General features: G+C 45.1%; 1 protein-coding gene across 3 annotated transcripts in view; it reads right to left on the reverse strand.

Moving 5' to 3' along the window:
- Positions 1-10,310, reverse strand: part of CADM2 (cell adhesion molecule 2) — a 1,090,305-nt gene extending 1,079,995 nt beyond the window's left edge. For 2 of the 3 annotated variants that reach the window (XM_075073095.1, XM_075073090.1), the window contains exon 1: positions 9,920-10,310. In XM_075073095.1, the coding sequence (XP_074929196.1) occupies positions 9,920-9,980 (61 nt within the window). In that variant the 5' untranslated portion in view covers positions 9,981-10,310. The remainder of the gene's footprint in view (positions 1-9,919) is intronic. The other variant, XM_075073093.1, reaches the window with a different exon arrangement.
- Between the last annotated feature and the right edge of the window lie 1,563 nt (positions 10,311-11,873).

Consider the following 11,873-nt stretch of genomic DNA (forward strand, 5'->3'; position numbering starts at 1 on the left):
ACAGTATATTTACTTCTTTAGAAGGTAGAAAAGCCAGTGATTTCTCTTCCTCCTCTACTAGTGGATTCATGTCAGAAAGTGTATCATAGATGCACCAAGCAGCAGGGAAGCCATGCAGCTATTTATCTGACTCCTGCAACTAAAAGCTCAGCTTTTTTTTTTTTTTTTTTTAACGTATATAAAAATAAAAACAGGCTACCATAGATTACAATCTGCATATTTTGGACAGGAAGATAAGAGCAGGCAAATTTATAACATGCTTTTGACTAATATATTTAATGCTAATATGGAGGGTAAGAGAGAAAACGATCATGGCAGGGGACACTAGAAATAGTGGTGCAAAGGATTCTGAATAACCTAGTTTTAACTACTACAAAGATCCAACTTAAACTAATGCTTTTGAACTTCCCCTTGTTAGTAATATTTTGTTGATCACAGTTTCTCTTGGGTTTTTCAATATTCATCTGTGCTATTTCTATTACACATCAGTGTTCAATTGATAATCCAAATGGTCAAACAATTACAAAATTGAACTGTCAAACTTACACAGCTGGAGTTGTTCTGGAATAAAGAGGATAGTGCTCATAAATCCTACATAATTCTGAAAACTAATGGCTTCTGCTTCAACTAGCTGTTTTTTCCCCTTGTTAGGATCTAATCAGAGCAGCCCCCTTCTTTTTAGCATGGTAGGAATGAAAGCAGGTCAAGTTACAGATAATCCAGCACATGTAGGTCAGTGTGGTATTTTCCATTTGTTCAGATATTTATCCCAAAGTGTCTACTGTAACTGCTACTGTGAAGTGATTTGGCCTTAAATTTTCCTCAGAACTGTCAATTGGCCAAATTTTTTGGAGCCGTCTGGGTAGAGCTTCGCTAAGCAGAGGTAGAGTTAAGGCCTGCCAGCACAGCTGGATCAAAGAACTGTCTGTGCTGGTTTGTTGCTCGACATTTCTGCAAAGTGAAGAAAGATGGAAATGCATAGTGTAATGCATTATGAACGCACACTGATATCCATAATCAAGATTATTTTATGTAGACATTGATCAGTTGTTTTGTATAGTCAGCTTTCATTTTAATTAAGATTAGCAAAAGAAATTACTATAAACATTTATTCAATAAGCATAATATTTAGCTATATTTCAGATTTAACCTAGATATTTACACTTTGTCACAGGAATCTGGCCTCATTTTTTCTTGGCCTTCCTCCGCCTTCCCCTCCCCCCAAAAAAGGGGAGAAACACCCATCATAAGCCACTGAACTGCTTATCATTAAGGATTACATTTGTCCTTAAACGCTGATAATCAATTACACCATACACACAAAATGACTGAGTATTTTTGCTGTTAATAGACAATTGAGATAAGCAAAGAAAAATGCTGCTTGAGAACTCAAAATAAACAAAGTGAATAGCCTTAAATTGTTATATATTTTCTGCCCCCTCCACCATTTCCTGTAACTAAAGTCAAACTGACAACAAAAACTCCTTAAATACTTGATAATTTTGACGGGTCATATCAACTGCAGTCTGCCAATTTACAGTGAGTATAAATGCACAAGAGCAAAGGGAATTCCTATTTGTACTACTCTTTCAAGGATGTAGAGAGGACTATTAACCAGCATAAGGCCATATACATTATATTTCAGAGCCTATTTGACAGTATGAATTAGTGGCAGGGTATGAAGAATTAAGTAAAACAAGCTCAACTATGGTAAACAAGATTAAGACACTGCTGTACACAGCTACAAGTTTTGCTTATGGTACTTTTCGTATCTGAAACCACTTTACAAATCCACACTGCTATACAAACTTTGCATAGGGATCATTTCTTCTGACACTGAAGCATAGCCACCACTGGAAAGAAACCCAGGAACAGTTTAACACTCCTCAGTAGTTTAGGGGAAGCGGGGAAAAAATTACATCTAAAACTCAACCTTCAGGACTGGAAAAATTATCTCTCATGCTCAAGTAAAGTTATATTAGCAGTGATGTGTTTCTTTTTAGAGTGTGAAAGCCATGACTGCTTCCTGGCCTTCTGATTACTGGTTCTTAAACCAGCAAGGGTTTGAGATCATATGAAAGCAATATTTGCTACCTGGCTAGAGGAAAAGAAAGTACATCTCCTCTCAGTTACCCTCTTCAGTGAGATGCAGAACACATCTTTGGACCAGAAACAATATTATCAAGTTCCCTGTGCCCCAATATGAAGGATGGCATGAGATTTTGGGGTGGGAGAATTGTGGGTACGAACAGCAGAAAAACAAACAGGAGTTTTCAGAGCTAGGTTGTTAGAGGTTCACCTCAGTTTAACATAGGCCACGTCTATACGACGCGCCATTTCGGCGCGTTAAAATCGAAAGCTCTGGGTTCGATATATCGCGTCTCGTCTAGACGGGGATATATCGAACCCAGAGCACGCTTACATCGATTCCGGAACTCCACCAAAACAAACGGAGTTCCGGATTCGACTTTGCGAGCCGCGCACATCGATTCGGCGCGGTGAAGACGGGTGAGTAACTCGATTTTAGATATTCGATTTCAGCTACGCTATTCCCGTAGCTGAAATTGCGTATCTAAAATCGAATTTCACACGTCGTGTAGATGGGGCCATAGTCATTACAGCCTACTGTAAGAAGTTTCATGTTAATTCTGGATCTTGGATTCTCCATCTTATTTAAGAAGAAGATCGAAAGATTATATTTTAAACACTGGAGACACTAGGAACTGCAAGAGATAATGTAACTGATTTCCTGAACAGGCTAGGCTTCTGTTTCATGTCATCTTCATTACCAATCTGTTAATTACTAAACTTCATACTCTCCCCCCCCACCCCTGCATATTTCTCCAAATAAACCAATTCCCATTAGAGCACTTCATCTCAGTACTGCCCTACTCTAAGGGTGTGTCTAAAATTACCATGTTTCAGCGACTGATCCAGTGGGGGTCTTAGCAGATGTAGTGAAGACATGCTAAATCGACCGCCAGCTGCTCTGCCATCAATATGGTACTCCACCGGAACGAGAAGCATAAGGTAAGTTGACGGGAGAAACCCAGCATGGTATAGATACCGCAATAAGTTAACCTAAGCTAAGTTGACTCCAGATATATGAATAACTTAGGTCAAATTTAATTTCGTCGAGACCTGCACTTGGCCTACTGCAGATTAAAATGAAGACTATATATATTCAGACTATATAGAACAATCTATTTATGTTAAAATAGGCTAAGAAACATTAAAGTAGACAAAAAAGGATATCAAGAACCTTTGTATGGCTATTCCATGATTTTAAAATGCATATTCTATAGAGACATGGAATTTAAAAAAAATTATGTACTTTTAGGCGTACAGTAAAACCCTCTCAAGGACAAGGAATGTGTACACTGAAGTCCTGCAAGTTTATGCAGTTTATTTATTTCAATGTTACATAACATAGTGCCATGTATCTCCAACCTGCACTGGTTTGGATTTTTTTTTTTTAATTATGCCTGCAAGACAGGTTGGTGGCACTATACTCCAGCTTTCTCAGGCTCTTTGTACTACTTAGAATGACTAGTGAAACCCCACTATAACATGATGTTTGGGGTCCAAAAAATTCCATCACGTTAAATGCGGGGTCACGGTATAGCGGGGTTTCAAGCAGTCAGTTTAAGTCAGTGGTCCCCAACCCGGTGCATTGATGTGTGCCACCTAGTGTCTCTAGTGCCCAGCAGAGGAGAGAAGCCGCAGCCCCGTGCCTGCTGGGGACAGAGAACTCCGAGGCTGCGGGCACCAGTGCTCTCTGTCCCCGGCAGCCGCGGGGCTGCGACTTCTCTCCGGCTTCAAGAGGAGCTGCGGCCCCGCGCCTGCCGGGGACAGAGAGCCCCAGCACCCACAGCCTCGGAGTTCTCTGTCCCTGGCAGGAGCAGGGCCGCAGTTTCTCTTGAAGCCGGAGAGAAGCTGCGGCCCTGCACTTGTCGGGGACAGAGAGCACCAGCGCCCGCAGCCTCAGAGTTCTCTCTCCCCAGCAGATGAGAGGCTGCAGCTTCTCTCCCCTGCTGCGCACTACGCGGGGGCACATCAATGTCCCATCGGGCGCCATGGCGTTGGGGACCACTGGTATTAGGCCTTAAAGGAGAGCCAACTTATGATCGCGTTATATGCAATTTCGCATTATGGCGGGGCGCGTTATTGCGATGTTTGACTGTATCTTATAACCAGACTTTAGTCTCATTTCAACTAAGACTAAAAATTGTTCTGAATTGCAAACCATTAAGAAGTCAGGTTTTTAAGATTTGTATTAGAACTCTTATGTATTAGAACTATGTTATAGTTACTTCTATAGTCTTAAAGAGGGCCTAAGCTGTTCTGTTAGAAAGTAGGCCGTCACATTCTTAGCTATATAGCTATTCTATTAGCCACTAGCTGACATCGCTCAGAAGGTTTCCAGCAACTGTGCATAAAAATAACTTGTTTTTGCATTTCAAATGCAGAAACATTTAAAAAAAACTCAGAACACACTGAATTTATCTTTAATATTACTACATATCTCTTGAACAAACAAATGCAACTACCAAAGTAAAGGCTGTTGCCTATCCCTTTGACAGCAGTGAATTTAATCCAATATCAGGTAAGAATTAAAAATGCAAACATTGTAATGGCAAAAAAGCAAAAGCTGAAAGGGAAACTAACAGACTTAAGTTCTCCATTTTGTACATGCCAAAAAACCCTCAAACCCCCCTCATTGAAAAAAAAAAAAAAAAAGTCAACCTACTTCAATTCAAGAACTATTAGTATGTTACAATGTAGAGCCAGTGTCTCTTTATCAAGGCTTCCTGCACTGTGAGGACACTTGCTTTATGACAAGCTGAAAAAGAGGGTCGACTATTTAATGTGGTGTTAGACAGGAAAATAGCAATTGTATATTGTTATACAATGTTAAAGTGACATTAAGAACTTGATAACGGCTTAAGGTTTTTTTAGAATAAAAGATAATGAGCAAGAATTTTAACAAGGTGTAAGTCACAGAACTCTTTCTTGAGCACCTAATCCAGGAATCCTTACTCACCAAGATACAATCAGTGTATTTTCCCCAATTAAGTACTTAGTCATATTCTGCAATTATTCAGTAATACTGATTATATTTAACTTCATGAGATGTGGTCTAAGAGTATTTTACACATACATATGAAGCATCAGTGTGTACCGCTTAAAAGCCAATGAAACTTCGGTTAAACTACTCAGATTCATAAAAAAGCTCTACATCATGTTTATTGATCTAAATACTTCACACACGAGCTGACAAAGAATCATCATCAAACAAACAAAAACCCATAATCTGTTACCTTGTTTCTCTGTGCGCCAAAACAGACTTTGTAATAGTTTCTACAAGTCAAACAATCTAATGTGTGCTGAACTAATATGCTTGTGCTTAGACAACCATTTTATGACTTTATTTGTGTGATCAATAGTAGTGGCAAGGAAATATGTAAGAATGTTCCTTACGTTATATATTTAAATACTGTAGATTTGCCTAATTCAATAGTAATCCATAATTTACTTAGCTGAATGAGCTTTATGCATAATATACAGCTATATAGTAACTTCACATCAAAAAACTCGCAATGAATTTAAAAAATTTTTTACCTACCCAACTAACTATTGTAGCATAACTATTTCCACAGTATCATGTTATGTCAATCAATATGGGACCTGATGTGTATCTTTTTAATAAAGATATCTGGGTTCATGATAAAGATGTTCTTACCGGCAACCTGTTTTCTATCAGTTTCAATGATAAGATGTATTAATTATCACAACTTAAGAAAAAAAAAAGCTTGTTAGTAGTCTATCCACTGTAATTTAAGTTACAGCAATTCAGTATTGTTTTCGAGTGTCTATAGACACTTCCCTGAAAACATTTGCCCAGTGTTAGCACTAATGTATTGAAAGTACTTTTTCAGTATCACATACAATGCTATCCAGTGTTTTCGCAGAAGCCGAGCACATTAAGGCATTAGATGCCATTTGCATTATCACACAGCAGGGGGCTATAGTAGCTACATTCTGGGATAATCCTAACCCACGTCTTTATACGAAGAGTACAGTAAAACCCATCTTTAGTATTATAGCTTCACACATGAAGTGTTTACAATATACTGTTTGCTTGTCAAGTAAAATAAAAAAGGGTGCATCATCTGAACTCCCAAGTTGTTTTAAATGCACACTGGAAACTTTTTACATTTGGGGGGGGATAATATTACTAAATTAATTTAGTGGACGAATTAAAGCAAAAAGGTAGGTGAGTATGACAAGTATTGTGAACCAACTGAACAATTTAGTCCTCTGGGGCACAGTGCAATCACTACATAACTACTATGATTGCTATTTTTTTTTTTTTTTTTAGGATTTCTAGACTATAGAAGCTACTGTTTCTGCATCAGCCATTAGAGAGGGCAGAACAGACTAACTTCAAGTTTCTCATCTCTGAATCATAGACTTTAAGGTCAGATGGGACCAATATGATAGTCTAGTCTGACCTCCTGCACAACACAGGCCACAGAATCTCACTCGCTCACTCCTGTATCAAACCCCTAACCTATGTTTGAGCTACTGAAGTCCTCAAATCATGGTTTAATCCTCCAGCAAGTGACCCGTGCCCTACACTGCAGAGGAAGGTGAAAAACCCCCAGGGCCTCTGCCAATCTGCCCTTGAGGAAAATTCCTTCCTCGTCCCAAATATGGCGATCAGCTAAACCCTGAGCACGTGGGCAAGACACTCAGGAACAAATTATCTGTAGTAACTTGGATCCCACCCCATCTAACATCCCATCAGAGGCCATTGGGCATATTTACCACTAATAGTCAAGATCAATTAATTGCCAAAATTAGGCTATCTCCATCTACCATCCCCTTCATAAACTTATCAAGCTTAGTCTTGAAGCCAGATATGTCTTTTGCTCCAACTGCTCCCCTTGGATGGCTGTTCCAGAACTTCATTCCTCTAATGGTTAGAAACCTTCATCTGAACTCATCTGACAAACTGCTTCTAACCTCAGCATATTACTCCCTCTCCCACCACCATTTCTACCCTCCCACAGTAAGCAGTTATTAGCGGACTTTCAGAAAAGAACAATCAAAAAAATTAATGGAGTGCTTGCTATTAATGTTGTTATTCCATGCACTAGCTGAAAAACTATTATATGTTCTCATCTTTCCTATTTCACAGTACCCAGGACTACTTTTGAAAGTGAAGTCCCTGATTGGCTTTTTGGGCATTGCCTTACTCCCATAAAGAAAACATCAGTTTGACTGCCTGGCATGGTCTTTTAAGCTTAATTAGCTTAAGTTTCATTGACATGAAGTCCTCACAATCAGAAGTCAGAAATATTTAAAATCTACAGAACAAAGTTTTTATTCATCTAATGAACTAGCAAAAAACTGATATCCTAAGGCCCAAGAGGAGGAAACTTTAATAAATCAGTTGAATCGCTTAACACAGCTTTGGGGAGCAAGGCAAGCCAACAGGAACAGGCTACTTTTACATACAACTATAGAGCTGCCAACAATAAGTATGTCAAATATATTTAACTGTGCCTGCTAGCTGTGCCAAAATAAATGGTAAAACTAAACAAATAGAATTTATAAAGTACCAACATAAGGTGGACTAAAGCAATGTTCAGTGAAACTCAGCCACCACTGTACAAAACAGACTTTTACTAGTAAAAATTCAATCATTTCCTCCTCTAGTCTTACCCACAAGCAGCAAAGGATAATGTAAATTTCTCAAGTCTTAGGAATGAAAAACATATTTCTGGAATATGTCTAAGCATATTAAGATACATCCAGGAAAAACACCTTCTGAATCAGCACTCAAGAGCTAGGTAGATGAATACTTGAATAAAAAGTGACCCCCCCCCCAAATATATCTCAACTGTGAGGTTAAAAACATGGAGACATTTTATAAATGTGGGAGAGAGCCAGATAGCAGTAAGAAGGGAACTCTTCCCTCTCCCACAAGGGCAGGCCTGATTTGATTGCTTTCAGTCAGGTAGAATTGGATTATACCTTTCTTCTTGCACTTTAAAAAAAAAAAAAAAAAAAACATTGCTTGCAATGGTGCATTTTCCCTGGCACACTCCCTAAACTGTTGTGAAAGCCACCACTTTAAAAATCTCTGTTTGCTTTAAAAAAATGTGATGCACCGAATGCATCCGACTGCATTTTAAGAAAAAGATCAAATCCTCCTCTGGTAGCAGCAAAACCAATTTTATTGGTGAGAGACAGTCAGTCCAGACAGGTTTCCCCTTCATCCTCCCTCCCTCCTCCTCCCTCCTCCCCCTCCCCCCATCGCAATGAATTGACAATTCACAGGGCAACGTAAAGGCACACAGGAGCCTCCACCCCCAGGTGCAGTCTGCTGCACATGCCCCAATAAATCTTGTATTATAGCATCACCACAGAAGCTCTTTGTGCATTGACGTACTAGGCAACTCATACAGATCGGTAAGGAAAATCAAGAGTATACAATCATCATTTGCAATCGCCAAAGGAATCTAATCGCCCTCCCCTTCAATACCGCCACCAAAATGCAACTTCCTCAGAAGGTGAAGTGGGTGCTGCCTGCAGGTTACTGAATATAGTGGAGATAGACAGACGCGTCTATTTCAGCCACCCCGCAGATTACTTCTGCTTCTGGGGAGGAGGGACTGGGACGGGAATTTAACCTTCTCTGGAGACTTCGCAAAGGATGCTCACTAGAGAGATTTGAAAATACAAACTTTACAGGGACAAAGGGAGGGAAGAACAACAAAATCCCACAAGGTCACTTAGTTCATTTGGTTCTTCCCCTCCCTTACTCCATATATAAGAAAGGGATGTTTCTGTCCCCGCAGCCATCCTAAAGAAAAGGTACAGGCGAAGAAGTTGCTGAATGACGGCTCATTGACCTCATTTAAATCCTGCCAAGGCCGCCGGGATGCATGTGGTGGGGGGTGGGAGGGGACTTCAGGATTCCTTCACCCACACGCACTCGGGTATCTGGCAACTTCTCGTCTTCAATCAGCTGGAGAGAGGGGGAGGGAGTGACCAGCCCAAACCCAGATTCCCCCACCCTGCAGCCGGAGAGAGAGATCCTCGTTACTCTCCTTCCAGCACCACGGCCACATCCTCCTCCCCACAACAGCAGGAGCCAACTCTCTCCGCCGGTTTCTCCACCCAGTGCCATTTCTATTCCTCTTGCCTTCCCCCAAAATAAGGCAAGATCTGCGGAGCTGGGAGAGGTTTCTCTTCCCACCCCTCACTCACTATTCATGTGCACGATAACAGTATTTTGCAGATTTCCCTCCACTGCAGTCACACAGCGGTTGTTACATTTCACTTGGAAGGCTCCAGTCAATGAAGGCGAAAGGGGGAAGGAAGCGAGGGGAAGAAATCCCACCCCAAAGAGCCGAGTCTGGAAAGTAGCTGCAGGATGCGTGGCACAGCTAAAACAGCTCCTCAAGAGCCACACTGGTTTCGGAAACCTGGGTTTGCTCGACGTTTTTACTAATATTTTTTAAAAAAATCCTCTCGCCTGCTGCGTATGAGCCCAGCACGGGCTCGCTCTTCTGTTTCTCGCCCATGCCAACGAGGCAGCGCTAAGAGCCACACTCCCGCGGCAGGGACGCGGCTGCCTCTCACTTGCAGAGCCGCGTTTGCCGGGGGGCGAGGGGGGGGCCGAGAGGGAAGGTTACAGGGAGTTGAAGGGCTGGTGGGGAAGGGGGGGAAGGCGGATTAAGGCTCGTGAGGCGCTTCGCATCCCTACAGCGCGGCACGAGTGAGTGCGGGAGGCTGGGGGTCAGGAGCGGCGGAGGGGGCGCAGGACCAGGGCGGAGGCGGGGGGTCCCCCCTGGCTGCCTCCACCCCCGCGGCGGGGTCCCCGGGACGGAGCTGGGGGCGGTACCTTGTATGAGGAGCCCGCAGAGGCTGTAGAAGCGCAGAAGGGCGCTGGGTCTCAGCCGCATCCTGGGGGCTTCCCTCGGGCTGGGTGGGCGCCAGGCAGAGCTTCCCGCAGCCTACGCCGCCTCTCTCCGGGCGCTTCTGTCCCCAGCAGGAGCCTCCGCCGCAGTGTCTTCCTCTGCCTCGCTGTATCCAGTGGGGTGAGGAGGAGGACCGGGGTCGCGGGGGCGGGGGGCGTGAGGCGGCTCCCTCCTCCTCCGGCGCTGGGCAGATCCCCCCAGTGCAGTGGTGCCGGGCTCTGGAGCTGGGCGCGGAGGAGGCTGCCAGCCGCGCTCGCGTGCCTTGGTTCACGGAAACCCCGCTCCACTACCCGCCGCTTCGAGCTCTAGAGACAAGGGCAATCTCAGCGCGGCTCCCTCTGCCCGGCCCCGCCCACCCCGCCAAAGGCCACGCCTCCGTCCAGCCCCCTCTGGCCACGCCTCTGATCTAGCCACGCCCACTCCCTCCCACCTTGCCGCCTAAATCCCACCCACGTTCAAGCCACACCCCTTCTCCCCCCAGCTCTCCTAGGCCCGCCCTCAGGATGAGATATGTTTGACAGGATAGATGCTCCAATGAAAGAGCCGCGTGCCTGATCGTTCAGCCAATGAGTGGGTGACAGAGGTGCGAGACGCCCGATTTAAAATACCCACAAACAAGCGTTTCAAAGAGGTTTCAGCCGCGAGCGAAACCATGCCCCACCTCAAAACGACCCCACAGCCCTGAGTGGCAGTCATCTGGACCAATCAGAGCTCCAACTAGCCGCTGTACTCCAGCCAACGGGAGACACTCAACGGAAAAAGCGAGGGGGGTGGGGGAGGCACTGTCCAGAGCTGGTTTTGAAAGTGGCGGTTGGAGTTGGCGGTTTGGTGGCGGGCGGGTGCCTGGCCGGACAGGTCACTCGCGCTGAGCTCTGGGCCGCCGGCTGGGAGACTACACGGCGCTCTCCGGGGGCGGCAGCGAGGCGCGCAGGGTTGGCCTCAAAGACCACCAAGAGGGAGACCTGCCCCCAGCCTTCCCAGGCCGTGCGCCTGCTCTCTCGCCCTCTCGCAAGAAACTCGCGGACCTAATCGCTCTCCAGCCGCCTGCCCCCTCATGACCCAGAGCCGCCGAGATAGCCACGGCGGCCCCGCCGCCCCGCGCATCTGCCCTGCCGGAGAGAGGGGAAGGCGGGCGGAAAACGCCGGGAAATCGCAATTCCGGCCCGCCTCGGGGCTGTGTAGACCACGAGATGCTTTGGTAACGGGATGCCTCCCTGGCAAATAGCCATCGAGCGAGCCCTCAGGTAACACCTCATCCGCATCCCGGGTGGCCTCTTGGGGAAGCCAGCAGCTACATCATCCTGGTAGCATGGTTCCGTCCCTCTTCAAAATCAGCGCTGCCGCACAAGGAAGCGCTGCAGGGGAAACAGATTCTCCGCCTGCAACTCACACCCCTGCCCTGCTTGGCTAGTGATGGTGCCAAGTGCATCTGGACTTTCCCCTTTGCAGAAGAAGGTCTGCAACCGCTACGCAAGGGCACTGTACTGGGCCAGCGCCTAAGAAGCCGTCACTTGAAACAATTGACCTCACCATCTGCCCGGTATCCACACTCACAGTCCTGGTCAAGCTAACTGCTAAGTTCAGATTTAATTTCCAACACCATACTATGGAGGGCCAATACCCTGGACCCCCCCTCCCTGTCAGACTTCAGGATACTGAACAGACAACATTGAGAAAATCCTCTTGGTCATACAGGAGAGCCCTGGGGAAGGACATAGCTGAAAGTCACTACCAGACCCTGCCACTGTGGGCCTCTTCCCCCTAAGGATATATACACCCCCAGCCCCCAAGAAATAGGGAGGCAGCTGGGAGCCGCCACCAGGGACAGTTGAGTCATGTCTCCTCACAGTGATGACCATGAGCCTCCCTCCCTGGGGA

The sequence above is a fragment of the Chelonoidis abingdonii genome, chromosome 1 (assembly GCF_003597395.2).
Source record: "Chelonoidis abingdonii isolate Lonesome George chromosome 1, CheloAbing_2.0, whole genome shotgun sequence".
Classification (NCBI taxonomy): domain Eukaryota; kingdom Metazoa; phylum Chordata; order Testudines; family Testudinidae; genus Chelonoidis; species Chelonoidis abingdonii.